The sequence below is a fragment of the Mobula birostris genome, chromosome 10, assembly GCF_030028105.1.
Source record: "Mobula birostris isolate sMobBir1 chromosome 10, sMobBir1.hap1, whole genome shotgun sequence".
In the NCBI taxonomy this organism is placed as follows: domain Eukaryota; kingdom Metazoa; phylum Chordata; class Chondrichthyes; order Myliobatiformes; family Myliobatidae; genus Mobula; species Mobula birostris.
This window is the reverse complement of record NC_092379.1, coordinates 108,940,961-108,961,129: the sequence shown is the minus strand read 5'-3', so window position 1 is coordinate 108,961,129 and position 20,169 is coordinate 108,940,961. Positions and strand designations below refer to the sequence as shown.

The following is a 20,169-nucleotide window of genomic DNA, read 5'->3' as shown; positions in this document are numbered from 1 at the left end:
CACTCATTTAACCTTTCTATATCCCTCTGCAGACCCTCCACCTCCTCTGTACAATTTGCTTTTCCACTCAATTTAGTATCATCAGCAAATTTTGCTACGCTACACTCAGTCCCCTCTTCCAAATCATCAATGTAAATGGTAAACAGCTGCGGACCCAGCACCGACCCCTGCAGCACCCCACTCACCACTGACTGCCAACCGGAGAAACACCCATTGATACCAACTCTCTGCCTTCTATTGATTAACCAATCCACTATCCATGCCAATACACTTCCTCTGACTCCATGCATCTGTATCTTATTTATAAGTCTCTTGTGCGGCACCTTATCGAACGCCTTCTGGAAATCTGAGTATACCATAGAACCATAGAAACTACAGCACAGAAACAGGCCTTTTGGCCCTTCTTGGCTGTGCCGAACCATTTTCTGCCTAGTCCCACTGACCTGCACACGGACCATATCCTTCCATACACCTCCCATCCATGTATCTGTCCAATTTATTCTTAAATGTTAAAAAAGAACCCACATTTACCACCTCGTCTGGCAGCTCATTCCATACTCCCACCACCCTCTGTGTGAAGAAGCCCCCTCTAAGGTTCCCTTTAAACTTTTCTCCCCTCACCCTTAACCCATGTCCTCTGGTTTTTTTCTCCCCTTGTCTCAGTGGAAAAAGCCTGCTTGCATTCACTCTATCAATACCCATCATAATTTTATATACCTCTATCAAATCTCCCCTCATTCTTCTACGCTCCAGGGAATAAAGTCCTAACCTATTCAACCTTCCTCTGTAACTGAGTTTCTCAAGTCCCGGCAACATCCTTGTAAACCTTCTCTGCACTCTTTCAACCTTATTTATATCCTTCCTGTAATTTGGTGACCAAAACTGAACACAATACTCCAGATTCGGCCTCACCAATGCCTTATACAACCTTATCATAACATTCCAGCTCTTATACTCAATACTTTGATTAATAAAGGCCCATGTACCAAAAGCTCTCTTTACAACCCTATCTACCTATGACGCCACTTTTAGGGAATTTTGTATCTGTATTCCCAGATCCCTCTGTTCCACTGCACTCCTCAATACCTTACCATTAACCCTGTATGTTCTACCTTGGTTTGTCCTTCCAACATGCAATACCTCACACTTGTCTGTATTAAACTCTATCTGCCATTTTTCAGCCCATTTTCCCAGCTGGTCCAAGTCCCTCTGCAGGCTCTGAAAACCTTCCTCACTGTCTACTAACATAAAAGTTGCTGGTGAACGCAGCAGGCCAGGCAGCATCTCTAGGAAGAGGTGCTGCCTGGCCTGCTGCGTTCACCAGCAACTTTTATGTGTGTTGCTTGAATTTCCAGCATCTGCAGAATACCTGTTGTTCACTGTCTACTACACCGCCAATCTCTGTATCATCAGCAAATTTGCTGATCCAATTTACCACATTATCATCCAGATCATTGATATAGATGACAAATAACAATGGACCCAGCACTGATCCCTGTGGCACACCACTAGTCACAGGCCTCCACTCGGAGAAACAATTCTCTACTACCACGCTTTGGCTTCTTTCATTGAGAAATGTCTAATCCAATTTACCACCTCTCCATGTATACCTAGCGACTGAATTTTCCTAACTAACCTCCCATGCGGGACCTTGTGAAAGGCCTTACTGAAGTCCATGTAGACAATATCCACTGCCTTCCCTTCATCCACTTTCCTGGTTACCTCCTCGAAAAACTCCAATAGATTGGTCAAACATGACCTACCACGCACAAAGCCATGTTGACTCTCCCTAATAAGTTCCTGTCTATCCAAATGCTTGTAGATTCTGTCACTTAGTACTCCCTCCAATAACTTACCTACTACCGACATTAAACTTACTGGCCTATAATTTCCCAGATTACTTTTCGATCCTTTTTTAAACAACAGAACAACATGAGCCACTCTCCAATCCTCCGGCACCTCACCTGTAGACAGCGACATTTTAAATATTTTTGCCAGGGCCCCTGCAATTTCAACACTAGTCTCCTTCAAGGTCCGAGGGAACACCCTGTCAGGTCCTGGGGTTTTATCCACTTTAATTTTCCTCAAGACAGCAAGGACCTCCTCCTTTTCGATCGGTACAGTTTCCATGATCTCACTACTTGTTTCCCTCAATTCCATAGACTTCATGTCAGTTTCCTTAGTAAATGCAGACGCAAAAAACCTATTTAAGATCTCCCCCATTTCCTTTGGTCCCGCACATAGCCGACCACTCTGATCTTCAAGAGGACCAATTTTATCCCTTACAATCCTTTTGCTCTTTATATACCTGTAAAAGCTCTTTGGATTATCCTTCACTTTGACTGCCAAGGCAACCTCATGTCTTCTTTTAGCCCTCCTGATTTCTTAAGTATTTTCTTGCACTTATACTCCTCAAGCACCTTATTTACTCCCTGCTTCCTATACATGTCATACAACTCCCTCTTCTTCTTTATCAGAGTTGCAATATCCCTTGAGAACCAAGGTTCCTTATTCCTATTCACTTTGCCTTTAATCCTGACAGGAACATACAAATTCTGCACTCTCAAAATTTCTCCTTTGAAGGCTTCCCACCTACCGATCACATCCTTGCCAGAGAACAACCTGTCCCAGTCCACACTTTATAGATCCTTTCTCATTTCTTCAAATTTGGCCGCCTTCCAGTTAAGAACCTCAACCCTAGGACCAGATCTATCCTTGTCCATGATCAAGTTGAAACTAATGGTGTTATGATGGCTGGAACCAAAGTACTCCCCTACACAGACTTCTGTCACTTGTCCTAACTCATTTCCTAACAGGAGATTCAATATTGCATCCCCTCTCGTTGGTCCCTCTATATATTGATTTAGAAAACTTTACTGAACACGTTTTACAAACTCTAAACCACCTGGACCCCTAACAGTATGGGAGACCCAATCAATATATGGAAAATTAAAATCCCCTACCACCACAACTTTATGTTTCCTGCAGTTGCCTGCTATCTCTCTGCAGATTTGCTCTTCCAATTCTCGTTGACTATTGGGTGGTCTGTAATACAATCCCACTAATGTGGCCATATCTTTCCTGTTTCTCAGCTCCACCCATAAGGACTCAGTAGACAAGCCCTCTAATCTGTCTGGCCTGAGCATTGCTGTAATATTTTCCCTAACAAGCAATGCTACTCCCCCACCTTTCATTCCTCTGCCTCGATCACATCCGAAACATCGGAACCCTGGAATATTAAGCTGCCAGTCCTGCCCCTCCTGTAGCCAAGTTTCACTAATTGCTATAACGTCATAATTCCACGTGTCAATCCACTCCCTCAACTCATCCACCTTCCCCACAATATTCCTAGCATTGAAATATATACACCTCAGAAGATTTTTACCACCACTCACAACCTTTCTATTAGCGGATTTGCTTGAACTTTTAACATGATTTATTTTCACCCCAGCCACACTGTCAGCTCTGGCACTCTGGTTCCCATCCCCCTGCAAATCTAGTTTAAAGCCTCCCCAATAGCATTAACAAACCTCCCTGAAAGGATATTGGTCCCCCTGTAGTTCAAGTGTAACGCGTCTCTCTTGTACAGGTCCCACCTGCCCCAGAAGAGGTCCCAATTATCCTGAAATCTGAAACCCTGCTCCCTACACCAGTTCCTCAGCCACTTGTTCATCCTCCAGAGCATCCTATTCCTACCCTCACTGGCATGTAGCACAGGTAGCAATCCTGAGATTACCACCCTCGAGGTCCTGCTTTTCAACTTCCTACCAAGCTCTCTATACTCACTCTCCAGGACCTCCTCACTCTTCCTTGCTATGTCATTGGTACTGATGTGCACCACGACATCTGGCTGATCACTCTCCCACTTCAGAATGTCATGCAAGCAATCAGAGACATCCTTGACCCTGGCACCCAGGAGGCACAAACCATCCTGGATTCTCTGTCACGACCACAGAACCTCCTATCTGCACCTCTAACTATTGAGTCCCCTATCACTACCGCTCTCCTCTTTTTTTCCCCCCTCCCTATACGACATCCACCTGTTCCCCTCTATCCACTGCACTTGTGTCCTCAAAAAAACTCTGGTAAGTTTGTCAAACGGGACCTGCCCTTTCTCAATCCATGTTGCATCTGTCTTAATGGAACTACTCCTTTCTAAATGTTTCATTATTTCTTAATGACAGCTTCAAGCATTTTCCCAACTACAGATGTTAAGCTAACTGGCCTATAGCTGCCCGTCTTTTGCCTACATCCTTTTTTAAAACGTGGCATGATATTTGCTGTCTTCCAATCCGCCGGGACCTGCCCAGAGTAGAGAGTTTTGGTAAATGCGTCCACTATAATCTCTGCCAATTCCCTCAGCACCCTGGGATGGATCCCAGCAGGACCAGGGAACTTAACTACCTGCAGGCCCTCTAGTTTGCTCATCACTATCTCTTTCGTGACAGTGATTTTATCGAGGTCCTCACCTCCGATTTTGTCCATAACATCACTCCTTGGCATACTAGACGTGTCCTACACCAGCGGTCCCCAACCACCGGGCCGTGGACTGGTACTGGGCCGCAAAGCATGCGCTACTGGGCCGCCAGGAAACGATATGATTTGGCGATATGAGTCAGCTGCACCTTTCCTCCTTCCCTATCATGCCCACCGTTGAACTTGAATGCACGCGAGGTCATTACCCATGCATCATCCACGTCAGCGCAGGAAGGAGATCAACTCCTCAAGCTTGCAAATGACGGCGGGCTGAAAAGTATGTTTGACGTAACAGCTCTGCCGGCATTCTGGATCAAAGTCAAGGCTAATTATCCTGAGATAGCCACGAAAGCACTGAAAACGTTGCTTTCATTTCCAACATTTTTCTGCGAAGCGGAGTTTTCTGCAATGAATGCAACGAAAACGAAATTGCGGAATAGACTGAAAATAAGGAACTCTTTTCAGTATCACTGTCTCCCATCACCCCTCGATAGGACCGTCTTGTTGCAGGAAAACAAGCCCAGGGCTCCCACTGATTCAGCGATATTGGTGTGTTGCAATGATTTTATATGTTCATATGGGGAAAATGTGTGCTGTGTTTAATATCCAAATGTTACTTAAAATGTTATGATGCTATTGACTTATATAACCATATAACAATTACAGCACGGAAACAGGCCATATCGCCCCTTCTAGTCCGTGCCGAATGCTTACTCTCACCTAGTCCCTCCGACCTGCACTCAGCCCATAACCCTCCATTCCTTTCCTGTCCATATAGCTATCCAATTTTTCTTTAAATGATAATATCGAACCTGCCTCGACCACTTCTACTGGAAGTTCGTTCAACACCTACTTCAAGCTCCCTTGATAATTGACTTATCACTATATTCATGCGAGGAAAATATGTGCTATGTGTTTAATATTATATTCGTTAGATAAACCTTTTAGAAACGAAATTGAGTGTGTTAGCCACTTATCACCTATATTCCGGTCATGATAAACACCCCCCCCCCCCACCCCCGAACAGAATTGCCAAAGAAGATTTGCAGGTACACGCATGCGCACTGGTGCCCACGCAAGGCTTCATGGTCATTATAGTCTTTTATAGTCTTTCTCGGGGTAAGCTCAATGTATTGGACTGCTACTCTAGTCTGTTGTCAACCCTACCCCCCTCCCCCGGGTCAGCCGGTCCACAAGAATATTGTCAATATTAAACTGGTCCGCAGTGCAAAAAAGGTTGGGGACCCCTGTCCTACACCGTGAAGACCGACACAAAATAGTCGTTCAAGGCCTCTGCCATTTCCTTATCACCCAATATCAATTTCCCCTTCTCGTCTTCCAAGGGACCTACGTTGACTTTAGCCACCCTCTTCCACTTTATATATTTATAAAACTTTTGCTATCTGCTTTTATATTTTGTGCTAATTTACTTTCATACTCTATCTTCCCTTTCCTTATTTCTTGTTTAGTTGTTCTTTGTTGCTTGGCACTAGAGGCAGTTTACAATAGCTAGGTATCCTACTGATACACACTTAATTGGAATGGGGTAAGAAACTTGACAGCCAAGCAGCCCCAAGCAGAACATGGAAACTCTGAACACCAGAATTCAGGATTCAACCTGGTTCACTGAAACTGATGTTTTCCTGCACCAGTCACAATGAAATGATCCTTCATGTTGATCAGTTCATTACTTGCTTTCGAATTCTATGGCTAGAGGTCTGTATCTATTCCCCATTTGTTTTTTTTTCCATTTTTTTGTATTACTTGTTGGTTACAAATCCCCCCAGAGTTTAATTGTTTTGCTATCAGTGTCCTCTTACCTTGGTTTATAAAACATTGCTTCAGGTGTTGATGGAGCTTGTGTGAGGGAGAACAAAATAGCAGTAATAGCTGTACTGGTGGAAAGGGAAGGAAAGATATAGTAGTTTAGTCTGTTTTATTTTTGCAAATCATTTTAAGTAAATTCATTGTAACTTGCCTGCCAATCACTGGCTTCAGAATATAGATAAAACATTATTTGAATATTTACTTTAAGATTGCTTTGAATTCAGTTCAGTTCTTTAAAAAATGTGAATGAGTCTGTGGCCAAAAGAATTTCTGTAAAATTGTTAAATTAGTGTGATACAGATTTGGATTGTAATATGCCAGGGGGTGGGGGGGGGGGGGAGTTTCAGATGATCTGATTGAGGAGTTGTGCACATATTTGCATTGTCTACAGATTGAATTGGAACTGACATTGGAAGAACACAAGTTAGGGGGAATAACTACATTTGATTCTGAAGTCTGCCAGTAGTTTAATGTTGTAGGTTTTGTCTCAACTTTTGTCCAAATCAGGGGTTCTTAACCTTTATTTATGCCATAGACTCCTTTGGGAGTTTGGTGAAGCTCATGGACCCCTTCTAAGAATAATGAATTTAAATATATAAAATACGCTGGATTACAAAAGAAACCAATTTATATTGAATTAGAGATGTCAAAATATAAAAAGGTTATTTAATGTGTTAATAGACAATAGTAATATATGTCCTTAATGCATTAAATAACAAGACTATATATTTAAAATATAGGTAACTTAAAATTAAATCTTATTTTTTTTAAAGAAACAATAGTATGAAGGCATAACAGTAAATGAAGGAAATGCTAAACTTCAGTTGGAGGTTAGCAAAAATAAATATGTAATTTTTTTTCCCATCCAAATTCACAGACACCCAATTAAGAACCCCTGGTCTAAATGTATACAATTCATATTATAAATGGATAGAACAAAAATATTTTGGTAAGTTGACTTGTCCAGTCTATAGAACCTGGCCTACAGAGTGTTATTTAGTCACTTGAGTATTAGTTGGTTGTGATTTAGTGATGCAGTAAGTGTTTTTATGAACCAAGTCTCTGTGCCGAAAAATTCATTAGTAGTCTATGGGTACAGTGGTCTTTGCAGATCATTTCAACTGGATTTTGAAATTTGCATTAATTTAAATGAGGCCTATTTAACTTACATTTACACGGTGTAATTAAATTATCATGATTGAACAGAATTTAAGTTGTTTCTTTGAACTCTGTTTATTGTCAGATTACCTGAAATTATTTAATGCATTCATGAATGTTGAAGAATGGCAAAGAATTGAAGAAACATGATTTGAGTGCTACATAATAGCAATTTTGCTTTTATTGAAGTATGGATTTGTTTTTCCTCATTGTCAAATACAATGGCAACGCTCTAACTAGAGCAAGAGCATTCACCCATGTAGAAGACTAGTTTCCTTGGAAACCAACCTGATCTTCCCAATAACTGACATAGCAGCATTTGTGATAAGAGTCCACTGTATGCAAGCTCTAAACTTAAGTGGAGACTTTAAACCCTATCCAACATAAGTATTTATGAGTACCCTTGCTGCAGGGAGAGCATACTGTATTAAGCTACCCTTCAAGGATGAGTTTACTGCACGGTTTAGTCTCCATGGTGCAGTTTAGCTATCAGTCACTATTTGGTGGCTGATACATGTTTAATTTAGATGAATAGTTCTTGACTTAAAACTCTGAAGGTTTCTGACTTGCAACAGGTTTCTAAATTACAAAAGATTTTAGACTACAAAGAATTTCCAAAAACAGATACAGATCTAACAAAAAAAGATATGCCAATGTTTGCAAATGAACGAGACATCTGTCACAGAAACTAAAGGCTGAAGAATGAATTCTAGATCTTTCTGTCATTCCACCTTGTCATTCCTAACAACCCTGACTGCTTTCTAATACTTCACTGTTTTCCTACCAGTTGACACATCTGCATGTGATGTCTTTCAGTTACGTTCATTAGGCCAGGTGAATGCAATGTTTAATTAGTCCAGCGTGGACCCATTGTTTCTCTTGATTAAATAATGGGCCAATGAGAACTTCATTGTTCTCTAGTTTACTACGAGAGGCTGAGCAAGGAATATTTGTTGGAAGTTTAACTTAATCAGAAACAACTCTTTAACCTTTGGATGCTCTGCTGGAAAGCTGAGGTTACCAACAAGTCCCTTGGGCTGTGGAAAGTGAATTTCCATTACACACTAAACTACAAGATACATTGCCATGTGAACACAAATGAATTTGCAAGGTTTTATATAATTACCCAAACATTACTCCTTGTTTTCTTTTTGTGTAGATGGTGAAACTTCAGGAGATTTTTAAGACCTTTTATCTGGGCAAGCACAGTGGTAGGAAGTTACAGTGGCAGTCAACATTGGGTCATTGTGTACTGAAAGCAGAATTTAAAGAGGTATGTTTCAAAATCTGGACTTTTAATAAAGTTATAAAGCTAATTGCTGAAATAAATATTTATGAAGTTTAATTAATTTGGTGAATCTGAGTTCTAAGCATGTTTGTTTTCTACGTATTAGCTTTGTGTTATTTCAAGGATCAGATTATCAAGGGTTCCATCTCAGTTCCAGAATTTTAAACTAATAATCTGTGCTGATTGTTCAATTGCCAATTTCATTTTAAATGTCTGAAATGCCCTGAGAGGAGGTGGGAAGGCAAGGGTTGTCTTTGTAACCTCCTGACCCAAAAAAAAGGCAGCAACATTTTTGCTGTCGGGTGTTTATATTGGTCAATTTGTTATACCAGTCCTCAACAAAACTCCTGAAGTACAAGATAATAAGAGGAATAGATAGAGTGGATAGCCAGTGCCTCTTCCCCAGGGCACCACTGCTCAATACAAGAGGACATGGCTTTAAGGTAAGGGGTGGGAAGTTCAAGGGGGATATTAGAGGAAGGTTTTTTTTACTCGGAGTGGTTGGTGCATGGAATACACTGCCTGAGTCAGTGGTGGAGGCAGATAACCAGTGAAGTTTAAGAGACTACTAGACAGGTATATGGAGGAATTTAAGGTGGGGGCTTATATGAGAGGCAGGGTTTGAGGGTCGGCACAACATTGTGGGCCGAAGGGCCTGTACTGTGCTGTACTACTCTATGTTCTAAGTAAACCATTGAAGTTCTATTCTTTATCTGTAATGTCTTTAATAAGACGTTTAATAGATGACAGCATGGTATCTTAATAGTTAGCATAATACTTTACAATGCTAGGAACAGAAAGCACTGTCTAAGGAGTTTGTACATTCTCACCATGACCATGTGAGTTTTCTCCTTGTGTTCTGGTTTCCTCCCACATTTGAAAGAGACATACAGAATAGGGTTAGTAAGTTGTGGGCATGTTACGTTGCCACAGGAAGCATTTCAATATTTGCAGGCTGCCCACAGCACATCATTGGACATTGTTGGTCGTTGATGCAAATGACTCATTTCACTGTTTCCCATGTATGTGCTGCAAATAAAGTTAATTTTCATCTTTATACAATATAACCCTTGTGCAATATTGTAGACACTAGCTTTCTTCTGGATCAAATTCAGCCCACAATGGTAGACTAAAAATGTTTTTAGTCTTATTTAGAACCTTCTGTGATTGGATTGCATTTGACCAGTGTTAGGTGAGTTTTAGAATCAAAGGTGGTGACGAATTGGTATACAGGAGGGAGATTGAAAATCTGATTGAATGGTGCCACAGCAGCAACTTCTCATTCAACATTGGCAAAACCAGAGAGCTGATCTTGACTACAGGAGGAAGAAATTGGGAGTCCATGAGCCAGTCACATTCGAGATCAGAGGTGGAGAGGGTCATAACTTTAGATTCCTTGGCGTTATCATGTCAAGATCTGTGTGGGACCAGCATGTAAATGCCTTTCCAAAGAAGACTCTGCTTTTTTTTATTGAAGTTTGCACAAATTTGACATGTCAACTAAAACAAGCAAACATCTGTAGTTGCACAGTGGAATGTATCCTGACAGGTTGTATCATGGTCTGATATGGAAACACCAATGCGCAAGAACAGAAAAGCCTACAAGACATAGTGAGTACAGCCTAGTGCAAGACAGGAAAGCCTTTGCCACCATTGAGCACATCTACAAGGAGCGCTGCCACAAGAAAGCATCCATCATCAAGGACCCCCATCATCTTGCCCATGCTTTCTTCTCACTGCTGCCATCGAGAAGAAGGTACTTGAGCCTTAGATCCCACCACCAGGTTCAGGAACTGTTATTACCCTTAAGCCATCAGGCTTTGGAACAAACATGGATAACTTCATTCATCTTAACACTGATCTGATAACTGAACACAACGTATGGACTTGCTTTCAAGACCTCAGCGTTATTATACAACTACATTCTTAATATATATTTATTTTTTATTTGCAGTTTGTCATCTTTTGCATATTGGTTGCTTGTCAGTCTTTGTAGTTTTTCATTAATTGTAGTTTTCTTTTGCTCTACTGCGAAAGCAAGAAAATGGATCTCAGGGTAGTATATGGTGATATAAGTATTTTGAACTTTGAGCTTAATCCAGTTTTGTGGTTTCAACACACATAGGTCCGTCAGGATGGATTGTGTTGGAAGTTGATGGATTCAGTGGAAGCCTGCAGGCACTACATTTAGGAGCATTATCAGGCCAGAATAATAGGTTTACTTGGTAACTGACTAACATTAAAATGCTTGAGGAAAGGATTGCTAAAATGGAAAGTGCATGATCTTTTTGCACATGTAATTCACAAATGCTGTTGTTCAACATGTTTTCTTTCTATATGATGTTTACTCTAGTAAAGACCAAAACAATCTAGCTGACTTGGATTGCATTTATAAGCTTCATAACATTTCCTGTTACTGACAGGATATGCCATTGCAGCATTTATTTTATTTGAAAATGCTTCTAAAGCCCTGCAACTATCCAGTGATGACTTGCAGAAAAACACGTCAGTAGAATTAAGAGAAAGCTAAGAATGAACCTGGGATTGACTCTGTAATATTTGCTGTATAGTATATACTGTATTCAAGGTCGTGAGGATATTTGAAGGAAGACATTTATAGAATTACTGTTGAAATAATTCTTCACATCAATTGATATAGAAATAATTGATACAGAAATAATTGATTTAGTATATAAATAAAAGAGCAAGAAATCAACAGATTGGAATGGATATGACGTGTACTTAATAAAAAGACATCATTGTGTTGTGAAACTACTGGCTTATATTTGGAATCAGTCTTTGATTGCTGGAAACTTTCCCAATAGAAGGAAAATAGCCAAGGTCATTCCAATATACAAAGCTGGAGATAAACATATATTTTCAAATTATAGTCCAGTTTCTTTGCGCTCACAGTTTTCCAAAATATTGGAAAAAATATTTGTGAGAAGGTTAAATAATTTCATAACAAAACATAATATACTCTGTGGTTTCAGGAAAGAACAGAACCACTACAATAGCATTAATTAATTTTTGTAGAAGAAATATCAAACGCTATAGAAAGAAATGAATACACAGTGGGAATATTCCTTGATCTTAAAAAAAGCATTTGACACCATTGACCATAAATTATTATTAACAAAATTAGAAAGATATTGTATTAGAGGGGTGGCACATGACTGGTTAAGTAGTTATTTGGAAGACAGGTATCAGTATGTACATATAAACAACTCGAATTCAAAACTTTTGAGGGTAACTTGTGGGGTTCCACAAGGTTCAGTGCTTGGTCCATTGCTGTTCATTTTGTATATGAATGATATATGTTCTGGTCTCTCAGACATTAAAATGTATATTATTTGCGATGATACAACTATATTTTGTAGTAGGGAACATCCAAAACAACTTTTAAATACAGTGGAGAAAGAACTAAAAATTATAAAGAAATGGTTTGATACTAACAAATTATCACTGAATCTAAGTAAAACTAAATTCATAATATTTGGAAACCGTGTACCAAACTCATATAGTAAACTTAGAATAAATGATGTTGAAATTGATAAAGTATCTGAAACAAAATTTTTAGGAGTGGTAATAGATAATAAATTAAGTTGGAAACCACATATACAACTCCCATTTCCAGAAAAGTTGGAATATTTTCCAAAATGCAATAAAAACAAAAATCTGTGATGTTAATTCACGTGAACCTTTATTGAACTGACAAAAGTACAAAGAAAAGATTTTCAATAGCTTTACTGACCAACTTAATTGTATTTTGTAAATATACACAAATTTAGAATTTGATGGCTGCAACACACTCAACAAAAGTTGAGACAGAGTTAATATAAGATTGAAAAGTGCACAGAAAAGTCATGCTACTGTGACAATTATAGCCACCTGGGCTCGGGAGTACTTCAGAAAACCATTGTCACTCAACACAGTCCGTCGCTGCATCCAGAAATGCAACTTGAAACTGTATTACGCAAGGAGGAAGCCATACATCAACTCTATGCAGAAACGCTGGCGAGTTCTCTGGGCCTATGCTCATCTCAGATGGACCGGAAGACTGGAACCGTGTGCTGTGGTCAGATGAGTCCACACTTCAGCTAGTTTTCGGAAAAAACGGGTGTCGAGTTCTCCGTGCCAAAGATGAAAGCGACCATCCAGATTGTTATCAGCGAAAGGTGCAAAAGCCAGCATCTGTGATGGTATGGGGGTGCATCAGTGCCCACGGCATGGGTGAGTTGCATGTATGTGAAGGTACCATTGACTCTGAGGCGTATATTAGGATTTTAGAGAGACATATGTTGCCATCAAGGTAACGTCTCTTCCCGGGACGTCCATGCTTATTTCAGCAGGACAATGCCAGACCACATTCTGCACGGGCTACAACAATGTGGCTTTGTAGACACAGTGCGTGTGCTTGACTGGCCTGCTGCCAGTCCAGATCTATCTGCTATTGAAAATGTATGGCGCATCATGAAGAGGAGAATCAGACAACGGACATGGACTGTTGAGCAAAACTGGAACTGACTCATTGCCATCCTCAATGGAGCCTCCCAACTTGCACTTTCTACCATATAGCAGAGAATGCATGGCACCATTTCTAATTTGAACCTGGAGATTGCCCATTGCCATCTTATTGCTTTCCAAGCCTACAGTGCACACATCCTGTGAATATTTTTCTAAGTTGCATTTACTGACAATTAGCCCATTTAAGAACATTTAATTATTTATTATGTAGTCTGTATTTGTCTTCATTTTAACAAGGTAAATTACAGGATTGAATTCATCCATTTTCTGAACCTAAATAATTCATAATTTATATGTTTAAAAATTGGATAAATTGTTACAACATTTTAATAAAGGAAATTGCATTTTTACAAATGTTTTCTCCTTTTATGATAGGGTAAGAAAGAGCTTCAAGTGTCGCTTTTCCAAACTCTGGTTCTACTCATGTTTAATGAAGGTGAAGAGTTCAGTCTGGAGGAAATTAAAACTGCTACTGGAATAGGTTTGTGTTTTTTTTTCCCCAGAATGGAATATGTAGCTGTAGAACATGTCCAGAAGTATTCATTTGTAAAACTGGATTAAAAAAAAAAGAGAAATATATTTCTATGAAAGCAAGTGTCAGAAACTTGTATTTGTCATTCTCCAATAAAATGGGTGATAGAGCAATTATTTAAATACTGGAATAATTGATCTGTTTTTCTTGTAATTATGCTCTAAATATAAAAAATAATTGGTTTATACTGGTTAGGTGATCTGAGTCGAGGCTGTTTATTAAAATACATAATTTAACTTGAGCAATGGAAAAGGAAAAAAATATTTTTTCTCTGTTGTTCGGTGAATTTTTTGAAATTGTCCATTCTAATATTGAGATTAGATGAGACCAGAATTAATTGTGACTTTTTGAAAAGCTTGCTCTCATTCACTGTCTTGGCTCACAAGAAAATGGCCAATTACACAATATACTGGAGGATGCCTTAAGTATGATTATCAGAAGGTGGGAGGGACAGATGTCTCTCAAATACTTATGTAAAGTTATTAATTATGAAAATTTTATCATCAGAGGACGGAGAATTACGAAGAACATTACAGTCATTGGCATGTGGCAAAGCACGTGTATTGACCAAGACTCCGAAAAGCAAAGATGTAGAAGACTATGATAAGTTCACCTGTAATGATGATTTCAAACATAAGTTGTTCAGGATCAAGATTAACCAGATCCAGATGAAAGAAACGGTACACAAATTCCCTCATTTCTTGAGAAGGCTACCAATTAAAATACATAAACACTAATTGTGTAAGGTCGATGTGAATGTTCATATGATTGAAGGTACAAGAAATGCTAATGTTGAAGAATGGAGTATTTTTGAGGCACCTAATCATGCTATATCAATGCAGTGGCTCAGATCCAGATCAGAAATTAACCCATTACTGAAGCATTGCAGGCTTTTTTTTTTTTTAGCCATTTGCAAGACTGTTTTTGTTAATACTTACTAAATTCTGTTAAAGAACTTTACAATTTTTTTTTGCTTCCCTCATTCCGCATGTGGTCTTAATCTACAGAAGTGAAAGACTGGTGGTTTTTTAAAAAAGAATTTTTAATCTCATTTTCTTGTTTCCTCCTATACTTTTCCTGAAGACTGGTGTGTAATAGTATATGTTCCTTCATTATAATTCATAAGTGGCCATTCTGGATGTTTGAGCCTGCACAGTTAATGCCGGCAGGTTTTTGTAGCAGAATTATATTTTTTCATTATGCAATATATACATTCATATTTATATTAGATTTCTTCCTTGTAAAAGAACAAATAACTTCAGGATCAGCACACTATTTACCACTTAACTCTTATATATTAATGCAAATAGTTTTGTTCAGCTCATTGGGCATATTAAGATTAATTTATTTGGCATTGAGGATACTATCAAAATGCTGCGAACTGCATTGAAGTAAACTGTCATAACCAGTTGAGGAACTAGGAAAATTTGGAAAACCCAATTTCCAGGGGAGTTTAAAGAAAAACTTTTAGTTACCGTTCAAAATGGAATTAATAAATTTGATATATTTATCTCAAGTCCATCATTCTCAATAGCCAATGCCTAAAGCTAAATCAAACGATTCTTAACCATCTCAATTCCTCTCCATCTTCAATGTTTTACCATATTCTGGGCACTGTAGAAATACAAGAAATTGTGAAAAGTTCAGTTCAATTGCTGCTTTTGTCAAAGTTTTTAATATCCCTTGACTATATTTTCCTTTTAAAACATTACTTTCATTTAATTCTAGTATTAATAAGATTAGCCTGATTATATTATCTTTCAAGTATTGCAACTGTAACACTTTTTTTGTAGGTTGAAGAGCAGGCCAGCACCACTGAGAGAGTGTTCCAAGATAGGCAGTATCAAATAGATGCTGCTATTGTGCGAATCATGAAAATGAGAAAAACTTTGAGCCACAATCTTCTTGTATCTGAAGTATATAACCAGCTGAAATTTCCAGTCAAGGTATATATTATGATTATTTTACTTAATTGATTTGGCAATGTAATTTTTCACCCTCAAACCGTAAAGAGATAATCATGTTTGTGAATTACTCGGGCATTATGTGGGTGAATGCAAAAAATGTGGTTATGTTCCTTGTAGGCCATCAGTTGAGAAACCATTAATTCTGTTAAATGAAATCAGGATTAGGCATAGTCTGGCATGCTATAATTTTCTGCTATATTAATAACATTTCCCATTTTTTTCTTTCAGCCTGCTGATCTAAAGAAAAGAATTGAGAGTTTAATTGACAGGGACTACATGGAGAGAGACAAAGAAAATACCAACCAATACAACTATGTGGCGTAGAATTTCAGATGAAGACAAACTTCATCAAGCACTTCAAAATTTGGGTGATCAATAGCTTAGTGCTATGATGCTGATCCCAGTAAATGAGTTTTTAGTTGGTATTGCTGAGAAATATATGGAAGATGGCATTACTGAGAGAACTTCTCTGAAGGAAAATGCACCCACCCAGAGAGTACTTTGTGAATCTCTGCTAATGCTATTGGACTTCAACATGTTTGAGGTAGCAGTGGTCACCAAAACCAAGTGTGACCCCTCCCCTGTTTCAAACTAACATCTGGTAATTGTGAAGAACGGATGCAATTCTAAGCTGCACCTCATCAGTACACCTCATCAGTTTTATCTTCTTGATTAGCCACAGCATTGTCGAATTGTTTTGAGTTGTGTCCATGTTTATTGGAGGGAGAGCTTGTTTTATTTTTCTTTTTCTTGTAAATGAGCACGAGTCTTCAAAGCTACCTGATCTCATTAGGCATCCCACTAGTGTCATACACACTTGAAACTGCATTGAGAGAAGCCTAATTGCTCACTATTTCTGAAAGTTTTACTTTAACATTAATTTTAGTATTGCAATAAAATAATTGGTATCAATCCCTAGTTGTGAGCATTATCTTTACATGTTTTATTTTACAAATATGGATTTTGTTCAGTTTCTGCCAGCATTTTTGACAACAAAGGAGGTGCCAAAATGGAATATGGGTAATAAACTATTGTCTGTAATGCAGTGATGTCTGTTTAGTATTTTGACCCTGCTGGAAATTTCCAAAGCATTTGCCATGTTGTATTTATCATTTATCACAACAGTAATAGATTTAACCACTGAGAATGCAGCAACATTTGGAGATTTATGGCCGGACATAACCTTTATCAGGGTGTGGACTGCAAAAATATTTTTTTTCAACCTTTACTCAGCTTGGGTTGTGTAAAATTTTGCTTGTTTCCTGTACTATTAAACCTTTTTATTTTGGAGGGGAGGAATAGGGGGAAGAACCTGATTTAAAAAAAAAGTCTATTAAACTGCTCAGTTCTTTGGCGAATGTGAAAATTAAACATCAAATGCACAACAAGAAGCCTTTGTAATTACAAGCTTGCAACAGAGGTGCACAAAGACTACTGTGGCTTTTCCAAATGAAATTGTTATATATGTACATATGTGTCCCTTACCGAAAGTGAATGAGGTCCATATTCAAGGTTTTTGTGTTGAATAAATATTGAATAAAGAGTTTTTGTGTAATAAGTGTAATTAATTTCCCCTTTCTCTTCCAAGTTGTTTGAGGTTTGGAAGAGTTTGTTAATTCTGCTGTGACTAATGAATTCTGCTGGAACTATGAATTAATTTGGTTTGGGGAAAATTAGCCAGGATTTCTGCTTCAGAATGCTGAATATAGAAATTTGTGTTGGAAAGACTATTTTACAAGTAGTTGCAAGTAGGATTATCTTTGGATAGAAAATAAAACCATACAGCATAAGTCTTCAGCCCACAATATTGTGTTAAACTGATTAATCTAATTCCTTCTTTGTACACAATTTCCATATCCTCCATTTTGAGTTTGTGGGTGTGAGAGAAAATCAGCACATCTCCTTTGAATTAACCCTCCCATCTTAAATATATGTCCTTCCGTACAAGACATTTCAACACTGGATAAAATATAAAATACAATAAAATACATAAAATACAACTGTATCATTTTATAAAGTTGTATTAGATCTCCCCTCAGCTTCCACAACTCACTTGTTCTACCATTTATCTTCTTCAGCACCCTTTCTGAAGCCTCCACATGCTTCCCATAATGGCTGCAATAGTCTAAATCAAAGTTTTATAAGGCTAACTCTTGAACTCAGTGCCTCATGTAATAAAGGCAAATAATCAATACTACCTTATGAACTTGTGCAGACATTTTCAGGGAGCTATGGACTTGGACACTAGGATCCCATAAACACTTTTTGGGTCTTGTTATTAACTGTACTTGCCCTTCACATTTGATCGCCCAAAGTCCAACACTTTTAAATTGTGCCAGATTGAACTTTATTTCTCCACCCTTATCTGCAACTGATCTATGATCCTATTCTATCATTTTGGCAATTTTCAACACTATTAAAAGTTAAAAGTAAATTTATTATAAAACCATGCATATGTTGTCACATACTACCCTGAGATCCATTTTCTTGCAGGCATTCATAGATGCAAAGAAAAAACTAGAATCAATGAAAAACTACACAAATGCTATTAATATGCATAAGACAAAACTAATATTAAAAACGTGAGTTGAAGAGTCCTTGAAAGTGGGTCCATAGGTTGTGGAATAATTCAGTGTTGAGGTGAGTGAAGTTATTCACATTGGTTCAGGAGCCTGATGGTATAAGGGTAATAACTGTTCCTGAACCTGGAGGTGTGGCACAGGACCCTCTTCCCAATGGTAGCAGCAAGAAGAGAACATGGACTGGATGATGGGTGTCTCTGATAACTGATGCTGCTTTCTTGTGGTAGTGGGCCTTAGATGTGCTCAATGGTGGGGAAGGTTTTTTCTATGATGGGCTTTATTCACTACTTTTTGTAGGCTTTTTCATTCATGGGCATTGGTGTTTTCATACCCAGCCATGATATGACCAGTAAGGATAGTCTCCAATGTGCACCATTGACAAGGTTTTAGATGCTATCCTGAATCCACACACACTTCTAGTATAGTGGTACTGCCATGCTACCTTTGTAATGGCACTTACATGCTGGTCCTAGGATTGATCCTCTGAAATGATAACGCTGAGGAATTTAAAGTTACTCCCCCTCTCCTCCACCAATCCCCTGATGAGGACTGGCTCATAGATCTCTCGATTCTTCCTCTTGTTGTCAATGATCACCTCTTTGGTTTTGTTAACATTGAGTGAGAAATTGGTGGTGTGGCACCATTCAACAAGATATTCAATCTTCCTCCTACATGCTGATTTGTCATGACCTTGAGTCTGTGTGGATAGGTCTCTATCAGCTTTGCATATCTGGACACTGCAATTTTGCCTAATTTTTTCTCTTTACAAAACTGCTTGAACTCTGTCAGGTTGCATCGGGATCGTGAGAGAACAGCCCTTTTCAAGTCCAGCCACAAATTCTCAATTAGATTGAGGTTTTCCTCCTGGATTTCCCTGTATTTTGTTGCATTAATTTATCCTCTAACAAGCCTTCCAGGGCCTGCGGAGTGAAGCATCCCCACAGCATGATACAGCCACCACCATGCTAGGAATAGTGTGTAGTCTTTGGTTTACGCTAAACAGCATTTAGTCTGATGGCCAAAAAGCTCAATTTTGCTTTCATTAGACCATAGAACCTTCTTCCAGCTGACTTCAGAGTCTCCCACATGCCTTCTGGCAAACCCTTGCTGAGTTTTTTTTCAACAATGGCTTTTTCTTTTCCACTCTTCCTTTAAAGCTGTGACTAGTGAAGCACCCAGGCAAAGTTGTCTGCACAGTCTCTCCCATCTCAGCCACTGAAGCTTGTAACTCCAACAGAGTTGTCATAGGTTTCTTGGTGGTCTCCCTCACTCGTTCCCCTCTTGCATGGTCACTCAGTTTTTGAGACTGGCCTGCTCCAGGCAAATTTACAACTGTGCCATATTCTTTCCATTTCTTGATGATTGACTTAACTGTACTCAAAAAGGGATATTCAGTGACTTGAAATTTTTCTTGTATGAATCTCCTGACTTGTGCTTTTCAATAACCTTTTCATGGAGTTGCTTGGAGTGTTCCTTTGTCTTTATGGTATCATTTTTGCCAGGATACTGTCTCACCAGCGGTTGGACTTTCCAGACACAGGTGTATTTTTACTACAGTCAATTAAAACACCCTGACTGCACACGTCTCCAAAACCAGTTCTCCATTTAACTAATTATGTGACTTCCAAAACCAATTGTCTGCATTAGTGATGATTTGGTGTGTCTTATTAAAGGGGGTGAATACTTATGCCATCAACTATTTTGTGTTTCATATTTGAATTAGTTGAAATCAATTTGCAGAGAATTGATTTCACTTTGACATGAAAGAGTCTTTTTCTGTTGATTAGTGTAAAAAAACGATTTAAATCCACT

At 38.6% G+C, this 20,169-nt stretch overlaps 1 protein-coding gene across 1 annotated transcript in view; it reads left to right on the top strand.

The window, feature by feature from the left end:
- The window catches only part of cul4b (cullin 4B), a 71,736-nt gene extending 54,418 nt beyond the window's left edge, over positions 1-17,318 (top strand). Inside the window, exons 16-20 of the mRNA XM_072270792.1 lie at positions 8,621-8,734; positions 13,652-13,757; positions 14,316-14,488; positions 15,602-15,754; positions 16,004-17,318. Coding sequence (XP_072126893.1) covers positions 8,621-8,734; positions 13,652-13,757; positions 14,316-14,488; positions 15,602-15,754; positions 16,004-16,099 — 642 coding nt within the window. The 3' untranslated portion in view covers positions 16,100-17,318. The remainder of the gene's footprint in view (positions 1-8,620; positions 8,735-13,651; positions 13,758-14,315; positions 14,489-15,601; positions 15,755-16,003) is intronic.
- Positions 17,319-20,169: the final 2,851 nt, after the last annotated feature.